General features: G+C 55.7%; 6 protein-coding genes across 6 annotated transcripts; 4 read left to right on the top strand and 2 right to left on the bottom strand.

Moving 5' to 3' along the window:
• Window positions 1-1,145: 1,145 nt before the first annotated feature.
• J3D65DRAFT_604622 (uncharacterized protein) lies at window positions 1,146-2,883 on the top strand (the record flags this gene model as incomplete). Its single annotated transcript, XM_066798286.1, has 3 exons — window positions 1,146-1,345; window positions 1,402-1,690; window positions 1,744-2,883. The coding sequence occupies 3 exons, from the start codon at window positions 1,146-1,148 to the stop codon at window positions 2,881-2,883; spliced, it is 1,629 nt and encodes a 542-aa protein (XP_066653946.1).
• Window positions 2,884-3,500: 617 nt separating this feature from the next.
• On the bottom strand, window positions 3,501-4,997 carry J3D65DRAFT_630488 (DNA-binding protein). The gene is made up of 2 exons (XM_066800837.1): window positions 4,599-4,997; window positions 3,501-4,544 (listed from the first exon to the last, which is right to left on the bottom strand). Exons 1-2 carry the CDS (start codon window positions 4,770-4,772, stop codon window positions 3,870-3,872), a joined length of 849 nt encoding a protein of 282 aa, XP_066653945.1. The 5' UTR covers window positions 4,773-4,997; the 3' UTR covers window positions 3,501-3,869.
• Window positions 4,998-5,337: 340 nt separating this feature from the next.
• J3D65DRAFT_555978 (translation factor guf1, mitochondrial) lies at window positions 5,338-7,402 on the top strand (the record flags this gene model as incomplete). Its single annotated transcript, XM_066797250.1, has 2 exons — window positions 5,338-5,833; window positions 5,886-7,402. 2 exons carry the CDS (start codon window positions 5,338-5,340, stop codon window positions 7,400-7,402), a joined length of 2,013 nt encoding a protein of 670 aa, XP_066653944.1.
• A 276-nt stretch (window positions 7,403-7,678) lies between these two features.
• J3D65DRAFT_445026 (uncharacterized protein) lies at window positions 7,679-8,678 on the top strand. The gene is made up of 2 exons (XM_066796288.1): window positions 7,679-8,245; window positions 8,308-8,678. The coding sequence occupies exons 1-2, from the start codon at window positions 7,954-7,956 to the stop codon at window positions 8,583-8,585; spliced, it is 570 nt and encodes a 189-aa protein (XP_066653943.1). The 5' UTR covers window positions 7,679-7,953; the 3' UTR covers window positions 8,586-8,678.
• A 1,604-nt stretch (window positions 8,679-10,282) lies between these two features.
• Window positions 10,283-12,652, bottom strand: J3D65DRAFT_630483 (transcription initiation factor TFIID component TAF4 family-domain-containing protein). The gene is made up of 2 exons (XM_066800836.1): window positions 11,259-12,652; window positions 10,283-11,211 (listed from the first exon to the last, which is right to left on the bottom strand). The coding sequence occupies exons 1-2, from the start codon at window positions 12,409-12,411 to the stop codon at window positions 10,562-10,564; spliced, it is 1,803 nt and encodes a 600-aa protein (XP_066653942.1). The 5' UTR covers window positions 12,412-12,652; the 3' UTR covers window positions 10,283-10,561.
• Window positions 12,653-12,786: 134 nt separating this feature from the next.
• On the top strand, window positions 12,787-16,540 carry J3D65DRAFT_630480 (beta-lactamase-like protein). Its single transcript, XM_066800835.1, has 5 exons — window positions 12,787-13,197; window positions 13,264-13,361; window positions 13,711-14,839; window positions 14,896-15,580; window positions 15,639-16,540. The coding sequence occupies exons 1-5, from the start codon at window positions 13,048-13,050 to the stop codon at window positions 16,139-16,141; spliced, it is 2,565 nt and encodes an 854-aa protein (XP_066653941.1). The 5' UTR covers window positions 12,787-13,047; the 3' UTR covers window positions 16,142-16,540.
• Window positions 16,541-17,066: the final 526 nt, after the last annotated feature.

Below are 17,066 nucleotides of genomic sequence, written 5' to 3'. Positions count from 1 at the left end.
TACTGCCTTCATTCTGCATTCAAAACGGGTGGGCGTGTCCTACGGGTACGGGGTGCGATCCGATTCTTCTGTTCTCTTTCAAAATTTGACCCGTCAGCCTTTTACGCGTGCCATGAACACGCGTGGAATGTTGGCCTTCCTCTTCTCTTCGACACCATTGATTCGACGGTTCGACCTTGTAAAGTATTATGCTTTCCGACCGCATCCACTCGTTTGGCCGGCGTAAGGGTGGTGGGCTTGCTTGGCAAGTGTATATAAGTCTGGTTTTGGTTTTGATCTTTTCCTTTTTTCCTTTTTTTCTTTTTCGGACGGGTCAGTCTGCGAGGGGAGGTTGATCTCTTCATTGCTGCTACTTTGCCATGGCAAGAACACACAGAGAGGCGTTTTGGCGCCATATTGGCGGACGGCTGGCTGGACGAAAGGCTGGAGCAGGAGGCGGCAGGGAGACATGGGGTTCCGGATCGAAAACGCCTGGCCCGTCTCATATCAAGTGAAATGTTTTCTCATTGTCTCCTGGTGCTGCGTGCGTGCGTGAGTGCTGATGCTCCATGGTCGCGATGGTGAAGTGAAGCTGAGATAGATAGGAACTAGGCCGACGATGGTCCAGGCTGAGCGGATGCTGAGGATGGATCAATTGCCGCAGAGTGGTGGAAAAGGTCAAACCCGCCGGGGCACGAGGGCTGCTGACGATGGTTCGTCATGGGCCTTTTGTGCAAGCGCATGTATGCTGCACTGACAATCTGACGGCCCCGCGAAGCCGATGACCGGAGCCGGATTGCTCAAAAGGCTTCAAGACGGGGAAGCAATGTTGCAAACGGATGGCCTAGAGTCTCCGCCGTCGGAGCAAGCAATCATGTGCAGCGTATAAAAGATGGGGAGATGGTGGTGAGCCATCCGATGGCAGCGTTATCAATCTAATCAATCAGCACCATGGCCGCGGTGAGTTTCTTTTGTCCCGTCGCTGGCAACCCTCGTGCCTACCCCGCAAGTACCACGCTCGCATGCGCCACGCTTCCAATCCCGCTTCCCTCGCCTTCTCTGCCCCTTCTGCTCCACCGCCAGCACCTTTTCTGCCTTATCAGCCTCTCCCCCTCGTCGGCGCGACGCTTCCATGAAGCCCCCGGCGCCTCTGCCTGTCTCTCACCATGGTGGTGCTACTTGATCTCGACGACGACTCGAACGACCTCTTATTCGAGCCATATCACTCTGCTGACCCCTACGTCCGCCGCAACCAGCCGTCCCACGAGTCTGCCGATCAGCACTCCGACCCTGCCAACGACCATGTCGAAGACGAAAGGCCCAATCCGAATCTGAATGCCTTTTCGGCGATCCTCAGCTGCTATCCGTGAGTTGCCCATTCGGAGACCTACCTATATTCTGATTTGCTGACCCCGTCTACAGCATCGTCACCCAGCTGGCCTCGCTGCTCGACCTCAACACTCTGCACGATCTTTCGCGCACCTGCCGCCAGTTCCGCGCCAACCTGCTCCAGTACCGCAACCAGCTCGTGACGCAGTCGCTGAAATGTTCAAGCGAGCAGCTGCCCGGCGCGGCGGCGGGCTCGGACCCAAGACAAGCGCCGAACGGCGCAGATGGGAGGCTAGGCGAGCGCATTACCAGCGGCAAGATTGGCAAGTGTGCGAGGGACATGGTTGGCGAATGTAGACGATGCAGCGTTGTTGTGTGTAGGGTAAGTTAGCGACGAGGACTCACTCACCACCATCGAGTCTGGACAACCAAAAGCTGGCCCGCCGAGCACCTCGCGCGGGCCGGGTGAGTACTTGGAGGGTATTGGGTGGATTTGGGTACCTGACCGAAGCGCAGAACTGTACCAGCAAACCTCCGCCTCCCGTCGCGCTCCCAGGCCGTCTGCGCCGTCTCTGCAAGACGTGCATAAAGGCTCCCCTCGCAGAAGTCCTGTCGCCGTCCATCACCGCGCCTCCGCCGTCCTGCAACCTCCTCACCTACCGCTCGCGGTCTTCGCCTGGCGGCCCGTCGCCCTACTCCTCCAGCTCTACCCTCAGCACCACTCCTGGCTCGTCCCCGCCCGCGTACAGCCCCTCGAGCTCGCCAGATATACCGTCGCCGGGGTCCCTCCGAGCCAAGCACGCAGAGGACTCGGACTCGGACCCGGCCGACCAACCCGCATTCACGACGCTCGCCTTCCTCCGCACGCCCTGCAGCTGTCCGGACACGGTATGGCTCTGCCAAACATGCGGCCACGCCCTGCGCAGCGCCGACCAAACGTACCAGCTCGGCTGGACGTGGCGGACAAAATACAGCCACCTCGGCGGCCTCGGCACCGGCATCGGCGAAGGCCATGAAGGCGTCGTGTGCGGCCTTGGCGAGGCGTGTCGCGGTGGCCGCGACGTCGAGCACGAGGCCTGCGGCACGCCCGACGAGATTGCTGAGATGGAGCGCCGGCTCGACGGCAGCAGCGCGGCGGGCGAGGCCCAACTCGCCACGGCGGCCTCTGCATCGTCGACGCCGCTGCAGCCTCTCTTCGGCCCCGCAGCCACCGCGTCGTCATCAGCAGCAGCTGCTGCTGCCGCTACCAGCGCACACAACGGGCTCGACGGCGTCGGCACGCCGCACGACGAGTGGAGCGGCAACTCGTTCTTCGCGCAAGAGATCGAAGGCATCGGCGGGCGGCGCGTCATGAAGGTCAAGAAGATGGTGCGCATCGGGGCCGCCGTCAAGGAGTACGAGGACGAGCGCGAGAGCAACAACACGTATCTGGGCCGCGAGAAGAAGGGCGACAATCGCGCCTGGTGCGCCTGGTGCAACCGCCTTGTCCCGAGTCGCCGCGACGCGAGGGCGTTGGTCGAGCGCTGGGGCTTTGACGAGGCGACGGCGCTGTGTGGGGATGGGAGGCACGTTTGAGGCTTGCTTGAGGGCGGTCTGGGTGGCAGTCGGTGGGCCGACTTGCGTGCGGATCATTGGATCATTGGATACGGGCATTTGGTTTGTCCCTCTCGATTGATGCGACGGCGAGCGATGCTGTTTGTTTGGTTTGTGCTTTTTCCCCGACCTTGTTTCTGTCCTTTCGGCGGCGGATTATCTAGGTAACGGCTCTCTTGAATTCCGGAAAGGATGGCGCGTTCAGAGGCAAGATACGGGGGCGGTGGAATGGTCTCGAGATCAGGGGACACTGGCGGACGAAGTCGAACAAGATGCCGCAGCGTTGGGCGGGCTTGACGGAATAGCAGAGACGGACAAAGGCATGGTGGAGTGATGGATTTGATATGGATGGATACGCGGCGGCAAGCATGTGGGAAGACGACGTAGAGAAAGATGACGATGACGATGATGACGGGAAATGATTGGAAGCAAAGTCCTTTTTGGATACAAATTCAGTTGGTCCACGACGTGGGCAACCTAAGGAGGCAGCAGGGGTGCACGTTTGGATAGATGAGCAAGATGAGCAGATGAGATCTCTAGGCTTATACGTCGTAGCCAGTAGGTAGACCGTAGGCAAGTTAGTAAATAGCATAAGTTATGACCAAGGCATTTCAATCAGTTGTTATAGTTGAAGTCAAGCAATTGACTGTTGAGAGCTTCAGTCAACCGACTTGCACGTCGTGGCTCGAGCTGGACAATAATGGAATGGATATTCGGTGCCCCTCTAGCTTCCAATTTGCTTGGTCTAGGTAGGTACACAAGAGTGAGGAGGAGAGAAAAGGAAAGAAAAGAAAAGACGTGCAAATAATCGTAACCTGAACATGTATCCTTGAACGCCGTGATTGCCTTTCCGCTGAGGGAACTTCCGTCTACGAGTTGTACAGTCTGCTTGCCGGTGTTTGTGGGGTGGTGGTGGTGGGAGAAGATGACGAGGTTGTTGCGCGGGAGAGGAAGCAGACTTGCGGCGCCTAGTCCGCCATGCGATAACTGACGACGGTGTCGACCTTGTGCTGAGAGGTGCTGAAACTACGCAGCTGGACCTTTTCGCCGCCCTCGATCTCCTTGGCGTCCGAGTCGCCCCACTCGACGGGCACGTCCGAGTCGGCGTCGGCGTAGACGAGCACGTTGAAAGTGCAGTTGCCGTCGAGCATGGGCAAGAACGTCACCGACGCCGTGATCTGCCGGAAGAGCGACTGGATCTCTGACTGAATCTCGGCTTCTGTCTTTTCCTTGGGTGGTGACGGGTCGCGTGGTCTTTGCTGTTTGCTGGCTTCGTCGTTCTCGTCCTCGTTGTTGTTTTCGGTTTGGTCATCGTCGGCGGCTGCTGCCGCGGGCGTTGATGCAGACGGCGAGGGAGACGGTTTTGCGGCTGGAGCAGGCTTCGTCTTGCCGAAGATGTCGATGTCGAATTGCCAGCGCTCGACGTGCTCGCCTGTCTCGCGCGACGTGACGACGATGACGAGCTTGTTGATCTTGGCGCCCTGCATCCACTTGCGCAGCTGCGTCATGATCTTCTTGATGTACGCCTGCACCTGGTCGTCGGCCGACACCATCATCGTCAGCCCGTACTTTTTGACCGGGCTAAAGTCCTCAGCCGGGTACACGCCGCGCTGGAACAGAATACTGTGGATCGAGTATTCAAACTGTGGTACGTTGCGTTAGGATAGTTCCTTGGTGGTTGCTACTTGGGATCTCACGAATTCGGACACAATCTTGGACGAGCCTTTCAGCGCCAGCTTGTGCGTTTTGGCGTTGGCATCGTCTTTTGATGTTGCGCTGCTCTTCTTGACGCGCTTCTCTCCCGACGTCGATTTTTCCTTGGAGCTGGTCGTCTTGGTCGACTTTCTTGGCTTTTCCTTGTCTGCAGACATTTTCTCTTTCCGAATCCGCTTCCGTCTCCCTTTTGACAAGGTTTTCTCCCAAACGGATTGCCGCACGAATAGTTGAGCCGGTTCGACTGTGTCGCGAATTGGGTGAAACCGCAAACTCGGCTGTGTAGCAGTGGGGCTCTTCTTTCCTTGCTCTTGATGGATATGCACAGGCGTCCGGGGTGGATGCACGGATGGGGGCTACGTTGTGGATGGTTGGATAGAGAGAGGTGGAGAGGTGAGGTCGACATGGCCTTCTCGCCAAGCTTGTATACTTCGTTGGCTCGGCAACCACGTGAAGGTGAATAGTACAGCCTCAACTATGAGCCTGCAGTGTAATTGGTGAGAAATTCTAGCAAGAGAATTAGTGCCGTAGGAGTATCCAGCATCTACTCCGTGTTCAAATTAAATTCCCGTTTTTGCTTCATTGCGCCCCAATTCCAAGTGCGCGTTGCACGTCTCCGCGCCACACGCGCCGCCGCATCTCCGACCTCCGAATCCCACATTTTTCAACAGCTCCAGCTCTCAACGTCGTCAACTGCTCCATGTCAGCTCTCATCTGATCCCCATGCGACAATGCTTTCGTGCCGCCGAACGCCTTCTGCGGCCATGGCAAGGCTCGTCGAGCCGCCCTAATTTCCCCATCTTTCGGGCTCGACCACAGTCTTCGCCGCTTTTGCGCAACCACCGAACCTTCTCCTCCTCCACCCATCATCTTGCCGCCAAAGGAAATGTCCACATCCAGTCCGACATCGAAAAGCGCATCGCCGCCATTCCAATCGATCGTTTTCGCAACTTTTGTATCGTCGCCCACGTCGACCATGGCAAGAGCACGCTCTCCGACCGCCTGCTCGAGCACACGGGCACCATCGAGCCTGGCAGCAACAAGCAGATTTTGGACAAGCTAGACGTCGAACGCGAGCGTGGAATCACCGTAAAGGCCCAGACGTGTACCATGCTTTACAATTACAAAGGGGAAGACTATCTACTGCACCTTGTCGACACGCCAGGCCATGTCGACTTCAGAGCTGAAGTTAGTAGGAGTTATGCCAGTTGCGGAGGAGGTCTGTATCCAAGCAATACTACGAACGATAAGATCCAGGCTGACAGTAGCAGCTCTTCTTCTCGTTGATGCCAGCCAAGGTGTCCAGGCACAAACGGTGGCAAACTTCTACCTCGCCTTCGCCCAAGGTCTGACGCTCGTCCCAGTCATCAACAAGGTAGACTTGCCCTCGGCAGATCCAGACCGTGCTCTCGAGCAGATGAAAGAAACATTCGAACTAGACACGGAGAACGCGGTGCGATGCTCTGCAAAGACGGGCCTGGGCGTTGAGAAGCTGCTGCCGAACGTCATCGAGAAAATCCCAGCACCTCAAGGCGACCACACCAAACCGCTGAGATTGCTGCTGGTCGATTCTTGGTACAGCAACTACAAGGGCGTCATCCTACTTGTGCGGATCTTTGACGGCCAAGTAAAATCAGGAGATCAGATCATTTCGCTCGTGACGGGCCTCAAGTACATCGTTGGCGAAGTCGGAATCATGTATCCTGACCAAACGCCCCAGGCGGTACTCCGTGCTGGACAAGTCGGATACATCTATTTCAATCCGGGCATGAAGCGCTCGCAGGAGGCCAAAGTCGGCGACACCTACACCCACGTGGCCACCAGGAATCAAGTCGAGCTATTGCCAGGCTTCGAGGAGCCCAAGGCCATGGTCTTCGTTGCCGCTTACCCGGTCGACCAATCCAACTTTGAGCACCTTGAAGATAGCATCCACCAAATCGTCCTGAACGACCGCAGTGTGACGGTGGCCAAAGAGTCATCGGATGCGCTGGGCGCTGGCTGGCGTCTTGGTTTCCTTGGAACGCTTCACTGCTCCGTCTTCGAAGACCGGCTGCGTCAAGAGCACGGTGCCAGCATCATCATCACCCCACCGAGCGTCCCGACCAAGGTTATGTACAAAGACGGCACCGAAGCCATCATCACCAACCCCAATGCGTTCCCCGACGATCAAGATCGCCACACCAAAGTGGAAGAAATACAAGAGCCCTACGTCACGGCAACGATTACCATGCCTGAAGAATACATTGGCCCGGTCATCGAGCTCTGCGAGTCCAACCGCGGCAGCCAGGTCGAGCTCACCTTCTTCACCGCGACCCAGGTCATTCTCAAATACGACATTCCACTAGCGCAGCTGGTCGACGACTTTTTCGGCAAGCTCAAAGGCAGCACAAAGGGCTACGCAACGCTTGACTACGAGGATGCCGGGTTCCGGCCGGCCAACGTGCAAAAGCTGCAGTTGCTGGTCAACAAGGAGCCCGTCGACGCCGTGGCGCGCGTGGTGCACGCGTCACAGGTGGACCGCATAGGCCGCGATTGGGTGCGCAAGTTCAAGGAGCACGTCGAGCGCCAAATGTTCGAGGTCGTCATCCAGGCTGCTGTCGGCAAGCGCATTGTCGCCCGTGAGAGCATTAAGCCTTTCCGCAAGGACGTCCTCGCCAAGTTGCACGCCAGTGACGTGTCGCGCCGCCGCAAACTGCTCGAGAAGCAAAAGGAGGGAAAGAAGAAGATGAGGGCTGTTGGCAGCGTCGTCATTGACCAAAAGGCTTTCCAAGGCTTTTTGGCAAAATAGGCTGGACGCAAACTGCTCCTATGTCCTGCGTTTGTGACGAGTGGGAAATGTTGGCTCTTCGTCAATTCAGGCAACTCAGAACGCTACGCCTTTGTTCCACTACATAGAGAAATGTAGTATACCCGATGCCGACCTTGAGGCAGAAATTCAAATCCATCTGAGTACTTATCATTACATCGGGATCTCACTCGTCCTTCACATACGTATATCACTTGCGATGAAAGTGGAGACGGCGATGATCTCAGCAAAGCATCTGCCGATTTCAAACATGAGATAAAGTTTCCTTGTAGACTACTCAACCACAGCTCCGGGACTCTGCGAACGCGTCACCCACAGCCCACAGGCTACAGCTGGTGTTTTGCAATCCTGCTCCACGGAACTGGAGCAAGATTATCTCAATAACCTCTCCGCGCCATCCGCAATGCCAACCTCTCAACTTCCATTTTCGCTTCACGTGCCACATGAAAAAGTTTGTCTCTCACAGCTCCTGCGCATCCACAACTGCTCATTGGAGTATGGCCTGGCTCTAGCTTGACTTACTTGCGAAACAGATGACTCCTCGGGCACTGCTTATCTCTGAAAAGGGTGGGTTATGGCGGCGGCAAGCTTTGGTCTACTGTGTGAAGCTCTCTGCATGTTTCGGTTCGGAATTCTGGCACTTTCTGTACGCAGTCTTGTCTTCCTGGCGGCTTCAACACTATATATGTAGAAAATTTCGTGTGATCATTTTTCGACTTCAGGCCCCTTATGGTCTCTCAAACAAAAGTCCAAAGCCCAGGCAAGCCAGACCACTGAGCGAAAAAATCACGACCTCCTCAGCGAGCGAGACAATACCAAGTCCAGGTAAGCGTCTCCTATCACCCCTATCACCGCAAATCCACTGATATACTAACCCGCCACCACAGACAAACCGACAACCAACATGCGCCTCAACAAATCCACTTCCCTGACCTCCGCTGCCCTTCTTCTCTCCCTACCATCACTCACAACAGCCGGCCCAGCAGCGTACGGCCTCTGTCAAGCCGGATGCGCTGGGATCGTCGTCGCCTGCTACGGCGCCGCCGGCTTCACCTTCGGAACGGTCCTGGCTGCGGCCGCTCCGCCCGCCATTGCGGCGTGCAACACGGCATATGGATCTTGCCAGGCGGCATGCGCAGGTGTCTTGCTGGCGCCTACGCCTTGAGACGGGCGATTTGAATGCGCAACTGGTTCTTGTTGAGCGCAGCGGGGCAAGTATCTGTCGCCGGATCCCCCATGTCTTGGAAAGGTAGATTGGAGGATGATGCGCGGTTGACGAATTGTGAGAAGCTCAGTCAGACGGCGAATGTGGAGCACTGATTGGGAGAGGTTTCGTGTTGGACATTGATGCATGGCGAGAGCGATACCGCCTTTTCTCAGCCATGCGTTTCTTTCCTGTACGTTAATGGCGAGTTTCGAGGCCCCTTTTCTGGGATGTTCAAATTGCGGTGCAGTATTGGCCAGATATGGTGGGTTTGCTCGTTCGCCTGACATGGAGTTGGACATGGAATTTCGATTTGACGTCAGTCATATTGAAGACTCCTGCCTGCTTCTGACTACTTCAACCCTCGAACCTAAACAGCGCCCTCGCGCGTTCCCAAAGTATCGGACTCTAGGTAGAAACCATATTACCAGAAAGACATTACATGAAAATTGACAAGAGAATCATAAGCGGCGCATGGACACATTAGGATCCTGGAAATCTTCACGTCCAGTTCCAAGTACTAGAAGCATGTAGATATACCCAGCACTGTCTCACACTTTCTCCGGGCACTCACCAACAGCCTTCGCTGTCCTGCTTGCTCGAACACGGCTGCCCTTCCTCGTCTGTATTTAAATGTCGCCAGCCGACCATTCCCCTTTCGAAATCATATTCCCTAAGGCTCTTAATCGCATCACAAGAATTCTCTCTTCTAGAAGAAGACCCTCAGAACGAACGGAATCGAACTGTCGAATCTCTTCCTTACAATCCCTCCAAAAACGCTGTTCATAGACGCCAGGCTTTTCCCACAAGTACCAAGCAACCCGACTCCGCAGCCAGCCACCTACTCTCCTCTCAGACTTCACAATCAATCCGAATCGCCTCTCCAAGACTCTCAAACATCGCCTTTCCGATACGAAAAAATAAACCAAGATCAAGGTGCTATCGCCCCATCTCCCCATCTGCTGCAACCCTTCCTTCACTGACCACAAAACTCCCACAGACCAGGAAATGCGCATCACTTGTACACTTCCGACCTTCATGCTCCTCCTGATGGTAGCCTCCGCCATCGTCGGGCCAGAAGCGTACGCAGCCTGTCAGTCTGGCTGCGCTGCACTCGTCGAAACCTGCTACATGGCTGCGGGATTCAGCTTCGGCACGGTCCCGGCAGCCGCTGCGCCTGGGATTGTCATGGGTTGCAATCAGAAATATGGAACGTGCTATGCGGCGTGTGCTCGTGCTACGTTTTAGGACAAATCGGATCAACGAGGGCGTTCCTTCAGGCATTCGAGCTGAGCGCCCTTGAACCACTGCTCGGCGCCTCTCGTGTCTTGTAGAGATCTGGAGAGCAAGACGAGAGTCTCGATGGACGGCAGTCAGGTCTTGTGGAAAGAGTGGACAGGAAGACACGATTGACACTGGAAAGACGCCGTGGAATGGTGCATGAGATTGGGGTTGCAGGACGGACTTGTATTGGACTGGTTTCTGCAGTCGATTTCGGCTTTGCTTTTATTTTGGTCTTGCTAGTTCTTCTCAGTTCTACATCGAGCTGTCACATGGCCCAAGGCAGGGCTCCGGAGCACTTTTTTGAAGTGTTGAATTGTAGAAAACAAGTCAGGAAGACTTGAAGGTTCGAGGCACGACAGAATCACTAGCGGCGCATGGACACTTTTCAAGTTGCTCCAATGGGTATATGATATGTCGCAGCTCGAGGAGCTGATCTTTTGGTTCAGTGACTACTCCAACTTTTGTAGTCTTCATTTCTGGCACTTTGATATGATACCAGAAGTCCTTTTAAATCCGGCCCTTCATGTAATAATGCATCACCACTGCCATTTCCGCAGCCTGACAGGCCTCATGGTATTCCTGTGAATAAAGCTCTACCGGCTTTTGTTCTTGTGAGTTGAGACCACTGCATGGTCTCATCTGGTCGCGAGCGCTCAGTTGTCGGGTTTTAACCTTACCAGCGCCCGCGCCAGTGTCTTCTTCTCGTTGCCATCCAGCTCCATGGCAGCGATGAAGTCCCGCATCTGTATGCTTTTGCCCTTGGGTCCGTCCTCGCGCCAATCGCCCCATTTTCTGTCTCTTGCAACCAGGTTTCGATCTTGCTGTCCGCCCGCTCCAGCACTTGCGCTTCCCGTTCCTCCCAAATTCGTATTCAACCTCGGAGTCGAAGCGCCGGAGCCACTGCCACCTGACAACCAGCTGTACTTTTTCATGCCTCCTATGGCCATGTTCGCGGTCGTGTTGGCTGCCCTGTGCAAAACCTCTTCTGTCTGACCTGCCTTGGCTATCCTTTCACGTTCCTTCTTCGTCATCTTTGGTTGATTGTAAATGTCGGACGGATTTGGTTTGTTCGGGTCTGCTGGAGTCCCTGGAGTTCCGCTGCTGCCGTCTTTGGTGGATGAGCGTTTTGAGCGTCTCGCAAGACGCTCCTTCTCGAGCTTGCGCTCCTCAGTCAAGAGCTTGCGTAACGAGGGCGCGACCTCTGACGAGAAAGATATGGTAGGTTGAGGCGTAGGGGGAGTATCGGTCGGGGGGGTCGGGAGACGAGAGAGCTCGTTCTTCGGGGTGTCAGAGTCGAGTGCACCTATAAGTCGTTAGTCAAGAGCCTTAATTGTGAGACCATGGACGTACGCTTCTTCGGCATGGTCATGGGACTGACAGCACTATCGGGCTGGTCCCATGCAGTGTTGGTAGCGGAGGCTGATACTGCAGTGGCAGGGCGCTCAGGTCCTGTTCCAGTCGCAATATCCGCATATTCTGGCGGAACAACGCCATCAGAGCTCAGTTGACGAGACCGAGCGAGAGCAAACGAGTCCTCGAGAACGGTGCGAAGCCTGTCCTTGGTTGCCAGAGACAAAAGAGTAAGAATGTCCACCAAAGGAGCATTAGTGTCTAAGAGCGCATCGGCCTCAGCCCTAACAATGCCAGTGCCATCGGGACCAATAGCAGATGTTCCATGTACTCCCTGGATTTCTTTCGACTTCTTCTCGATCCTGTCGTAAAGCCCGTCGACATTGAACTTGATTCCGGCCGCATAGGTAATCTTGCCCATTCGATTTCTGATGCTGTTGGCCTTGAGGAATGGATCATTCAGCTCTTGCTGCGAGTTTTCTGCTAGTGCGCGGGCTGCTGCTTTGTGTTTCTCATGCAACTCGTCCTCGACTGTCTTTTGCGGGACCGGCGGTTGGCTGACGGGGCCAGCACCACGGAATGCTGGGTGGCCGCCGAAACTGCCCCCAAGGGCGTTGAAGCTGTTGCTGGGAGAAAGAGTTGACGGTGATGGTGTGAATTGAGCGGAAAAGGACTGGCTCTGAGCCTGGTGGTGTTGGTTCTGCCAGGTCTGCGCCAAGTAGTTCTCTTCCTCCCTCAGATCTATACCGGCCGAAGCAATGGAATCACTCAAATCATTGAGATCCGTTGCCTTTTCCTTTTCCTGCTTCTCTGTCTTTTCCACAGGCCTTTGCGGCGGGCCCATGGAGCCAGGCGGCGGCGGGCCACGAGGTGCAGTGTCATGACTCTGGGGCGGATATTCGGGCTGGTTGAACGTTGGCATGGGAGTATGCGCCTGTATTGGTGTCCCAGGAACGGAAGCGTATGGCGAGTTGTGCGAGTACGGGTATGGCGATCCGGGATTTGGTGAAAGCTTTGTCCGTTTGGCTGCTGGAGGGATTCCTATTCCACCGGGCGATTGCATCTGGACGGGCGAGTTCGCGGTCGGTGGGTATGGAGAGTATGGCCGCTGCTGCTGCTGCTGCGGCGGCAACGGGGGATATTGATGCGCCATGATGGTCGGTGAGGTGGAAGTCACGAGCGGCGATGCTGCTCTTCCGTGCAGCCTACCGGCCGTTCTGACCGTGACCTATCTTGAGCGCGAGACGCAGATCATTCGCGGGGGTCGTCGCCGTGAGCCGGAGGTGAGGTCCAAAGGAATGCGTGGGCTTTGCAGGGCGACGGGAGGTCTGGGGGGGCGGTTGAGGACGGGCGACGAGGACGAGGATGAGGTGGGCGGCGGTGGAGGTTTGGGCGGGCGGCCGGTAGAGCAGGTCCAGGTCGCAATCAACACCTCGCGCGTCAGTCAACTCGGAGCGTGCCGTTTCTCCGACGCCGATACTATGTCATAGCCGCACTGATGCAGTTGTCGTGCGCACCACGCCGGCATTGACTTTCTCGCGCCCACTCACCTCAGCTCTGTCGCGACTGCGCGCTCAAGAGCAGCAACCTTCAACTGCTAGTCTACCACCTCCATCTCTCCTCATTTGACCTCGCCCACAGCAAAACGCGGCACTTGCTTCATGGTCCGAAGTTCCTCGTCTGGGTGCACCCTCTCGCCGCCCTACGCGACCTGACCGCCCGCCCGCCAGCGTCTGTCTCGCACACTCATCTGCATTGCTAGGTGCCTCGACCCTCGACATCTCTCAACATGGCTGCAAAACGGAAAGCTGCGGCAATGGCGCCGGGCGACGATGAGCCCGTCGACCCCTCCGATGAGCTCCTCTTCTACTGTCTAGGAGGTGGAAACGAAGTGGGCCGGTCCAGTCACATCATACAATACAAGGGCAAGACGGTCATGGTATGCTGTTCTGGCTGCGTTGGCCTGCGGGAATCATCAGGACAACTCGTGCTGATCTGGGGATAGCTTGATGCTGGCATGCATCCCGCATACGATGGGCTTGCAGCTCTGCCCTTTTACGACGAGTTTGACCTCAGTCAAGTTGATGTCCTATTGATCAGCCAGTAAGCAAACCCTCTCATAGCGTTCTGTGCTTGAACTTGAACCCCAAATCATGAATCCATACTGCGCGCGGGCTATATCCGACTGGAGGCATCGACACATGAGCGCAAAGGATACTACGGAAGGAGATGATGTCTAAAATACTTGGTTCTTTCTCCTACGTATCCTGTACCACCGCCACTGTATATGAGCATCAATAAAACTCGAATGTCTGCGCATATCATCTCCCAATGCTGTGGTGAAGAAGCCCGCACGCATCAGACCCCCAGTCCAGTGTAGATAGCTCCAAAGGCCCGCGCGATTCGACTGCTTTGGACTTCTCTCGAACCATAGGCTGACTTGACCACGCAGCTTTCACATTGACCACGCTGCCTCTTTACCATACGTCCTCGCAAAAACGAATTTCAAGGGCCGCGTTTTCATGACCCATCCGACAAAAGCCATCTACAAGTGGCTCATCCAGGACAGCGTTCGAGTGGGCAACATTTCCTCCTCATCCGAATCCCGAATTCAGCTCTACACCGAAGCCGACCACCTATCAACCTTTCCCCAAATCGAAGCCATAGACTACTACACAACACACACCATCTCCTCCATTCGCATAACACCTTACCCGGCTGGACATGTTCTGGGTGCTGCCATGTTCCTCATTGAGATTGCGGGACTGAAGATTCTGTTTACGGGCGATTACTCGCGAGAAGAGGACAGACATTTGATTTCCGCCGAGGTCCCTAAAAACGTCAAGGTCGACGTTTTAATCACCGAAAGTACATTTGGAATCGCATCCCACATTCCCCGGTTAGAGCGCGAGGCGGCTCTCATGAAGTCCATCACCGGAATCTTGAACAGGGGTGGCCGCGTTCTTCTCCCCGTTTTCGCCCTCGGACGTGCACAAGAGCTTCTTCTCATCCTCGACGAGTACTGGGCAAGACACAATGAGTACTCAAAGATTCCCATCTATTATGCCTCAAACATTGCAAGGAAATGTATGGTCGTCTACCAGACATATGTTTATGCAATGAACGACAACATCAAGAGGCTATTCAGGGAGCGCATGGAAGAGGCAGAAAAGAACGGCGATGCTTCAAAGGCCGGTCCCTGGGACTTTAGATATGTGCGGTCCCTGAAGTCGCTGGAACGTTTCGACGATGTTGGGGGCTGTGTTATGCTTGCAAGTCCCGGCATGATGCAAAACGGCGTCAGTCGCGAGTTGTTGGAAAGATGGGCTCCTGACCCACGCAACGGAGTCATCATGACAGGTTACTCTGTTGAGGGCACCATGGGCAAATTGATCATGCAAGAACCCGATCAAATCCAGGCAGTCATGACAAGAGGCAACGCGGTGAGGAGGGGCCCGGGTAGGGAAAACGAGCAAATTACGATCCCCAGAAGATGTAGTGTTCAGGAACTCAGTTTTGCGGCGCATGTCGACGGGACGGAGAATAGGGAATTTATCGAGGGCGTCGCTGCACCCGTTGTGGTAAGTAGCATCCCACTCAGATGGCACGATCAAACTAATGGAACACACCTACCTAGATTCTTGTACACGGCGAGAAACACAACATGATGCGCCTCAAATCTAAACTTCTGTCGCTGAACGCGGACAAGAAGCAACCGGTCAAGGTCTTTTCGCCTGCAAACTGCGAAGAGCTTCGCATACCATTCAAGACGGACAAGGTAGCCAAGGTGGTTGGAAAACTTGCGCAGATACCGCCAACACTACCACATCACCCAAAGAACGAAGAGGATGCCGAAACTGCACAAGAGGAATTAGACGATCAGTCCAAGCTCATCAGCGGCGTGCTTGTCCAAAACGACTTCAAGATGTCCCTCATGGCCCCGGAAGACCTGAGAGAGTATGCAGGCCTGACAACCACCACGATTGTCTGCAGGCAACACCTCACGCTCGCCGCGGCAAGTGTCGACCTCATTCGCTGGGCTTTGGAAGGGACATTCGGCGCTCTCCGCCAGGTCAACAGCCACGACCTGGGCATTGACGGCAAGGCCGAGACAAATGGCAACGGGGTCAAGAAAGAAGACGCAGACGAAGAGATTGACAGGAGCACGACCAGCTTCGTAGTCATGGGCTGCGTGACAATCCACTGCCGCGCTGGCGGACGGATAGAGGTGGAGTGGGAGGGCAACATGATCAACGACGGCATCGCCGACGCTGTGCTCGCCGTGCTCTTCACAGTCGAAACGAGTCCGGCAGCCGTGAAGCGTGAGTCTCTCCTTACCATCTGCCAAACTCGGCCATTGTATGTTAACTTTATGTCCAGAGTCTTCGTCCAAGCATGCACACTCGCACGCCGCCCCGACTTCCAAAGCCAATCCCCACGCCCTCAGCGACCCGCAAACGCGCTTCGACCGCCTCTGCATGTTCCTCGAAGCGCAATTCGGCCAAAACATCACCCCCATCACGCACCCAAAACTGCCCGCCGATCAGCAGCAGCAGCAGCCCGGCGACCCGTCATCCGTCGCAACGGACGACACAAAGGACCCGTCAACCGACAGCGACACAAAGACGGTCTCCATCGCTGGCGGCCTCACAAAGACCGACAACGACGACGACGCGTCCTTCTCGCCTGCCGAGCAGGCCGAGCTGAAGCGCCTGCACGCCCTCGGCATACCCGTGCCGGGCGTCGAGATCCGCGTCGACAAGCAGGTCGCCAAGGTGTGGCTCGAGACGCTCGAGGTCGAAGCCTCGGGCCTGCTGAGGGATCGCGTGCGCGCGATTGTCGAGCGCGCTGTTGAGACTGTGGCGCCCATTTGGCGCGAGTAAGGTGGGCTGGGACAGGCATGCGATTTGTGGGTGCTCCAAGCTGCCCGGACGATTGAGGAGGCAGGTTGGATGCGTTTATTGGCGGGAGCAGTGAGTATTTTGGCATGGCAATCATGGTCAGATGGGTAGGTGAAGGATAAAAAAGCAGTGCTCAGTCGATTTGTCCTGTTCGCTTCAGGCTGAAGAGAGGTAGAGCCATGGAACAGTATCTGCCTGCGCAGCCGATCAGGGACAACGGCATGATGGGTGACCAGAAGGGCGCAGGCAACTCGACGAGGCGATACAAGCCAAATCAGACAGAACGAAATGAGACGTGGCAAAAGAGAACCGGAAAAAGTCTAGGTAGCGAGCGAGACCTCAATCACGCAGTACACTCGGGCAATGGCAATGCCTTTTCACCATACTCCAATTTCTCGCCGTGAAACATTATCTATGTACCTGGCACCAAAGACTATATCTACGTAAGCGTATTTAGCATTTCAGTGGTGCCAAATAGCATACGCGCGTAGCCCATCCCTTGTCTACCCCGTTCAAGGCCAGATGGTCTAAGTGTGGCTCGAGAGGGCGTTGGCATCACGCCAACATCGTGCGCCGTGGGTCGATGGTACCACACACAAGCCGTGTCGATGAACACAACCACAACACGACTCAGACGCCGCGACGCGTACTCACCGCGTCTCTTGTTTACTTGTCAGTACATACTTTTCGCCTTCCCCAAGCAGCAAATGCTACAACCCGGGGACCGCAGACAGCACACACCAGGGGACGAAGCACAGCAGAATATATTCGATTTGCCATTAACCGACCCAAGCGATCCCAAAGCGGCGGCAAGACCTTTAACCCAACCAGGAGGTAGATGAGAGAGACAAGAGAGACAGCCAGACTAAAAGGTTTTATGCCCAAAGCCCCGGCGAGCCCGCCCCGC

Source organism: Phyllosticta citribraziliensis (assembly GCF_038025025.1).
Source record: "Phyllosticta citribraziliensis strain CPC 17464 chromosome Unknown J3D65scaffold_8, whole genome shotgun sequence".
NCBI lineage: Eukaryota > Fungi > Ascomycota > Dothideomycetes > Botryosphaeriales > Phyllostictaceae > Phyllosticta > Phyllosticta citribraziliensis.
Note: the sequence above shows the minus strand (reverse complement) of the source record. Positions and strands in the feature narration are given on the sequence as shown.

Excerpts from the sequence above, each read along its gene's own strand:
- J3D65DRAFT_630488 (XM_066800837.1), bottom strand. The coding sequence starts at position 4,772 with ATGTCTGCAGACAAGGAAAAGCCAAGAAAGTCGACCAAGACGACCAGC. Across the intron at positions 4,545-4,598 it reads CCAAGATTGTGTCCGAATTC|TTTGAATACTCGATCCACAG; the intron begins GTGAGATCCCAA and ends AACGTACCACAG.
- J3D65DRAFT_445026 (XM_066796288.1), top strand. The coding sequence starts at position 7,954 with ATGACTCCTCGGGCACTGCTTATCTCTGAAAAGGGTGGGTTATGGCGG. Across the intron at positions 8,246-8,307 it reads CGAGACAATACCAAGTCCAG|ACAAACCGACAACCAACATG; the intron begins GTAAGCGTCTCC and ends CCGCCACCACAG.
- J3D65DRAFT_630483 (XM_066800836.1), bottom strand. The coding sequence starts at position 12,411 with ATGGCGCATCAATATCCCCCGTTGCCGCCGCAGCAGCAGCAGCAGCGG. Across the intron at positions 11,212-11,258 it reads CATGACCATGCCGAAGAAGC|GTGCACTCGACTCTGACACC; the intron begins GTACGTCCATGG and ends AACGACTTATAG.
- J3D65DRAFT_630480 (XM_066800835.1), top strand. The coding sequence starts at position 13,048 with ATGGCTGCAAAACGGAAAGCTGCGGCAATGGCGCCGGGCGACGATGAG. Across the intron at positions 13,362-13,710 it reads GATGTCCTATTGATCAGCCA|CTTTCACATTGACCACGCTG; the intron begins GTAAGCAAACCC and ends TTGACCACGCAG. Across the intron at positions 14,840-14,895 it reads GCGTCGCTGCACCCGTTGTG|ATTCTTGTACACGGCGAGAA; the intron begins GTAAGTAGCATC and ends ACACCTACCTAG.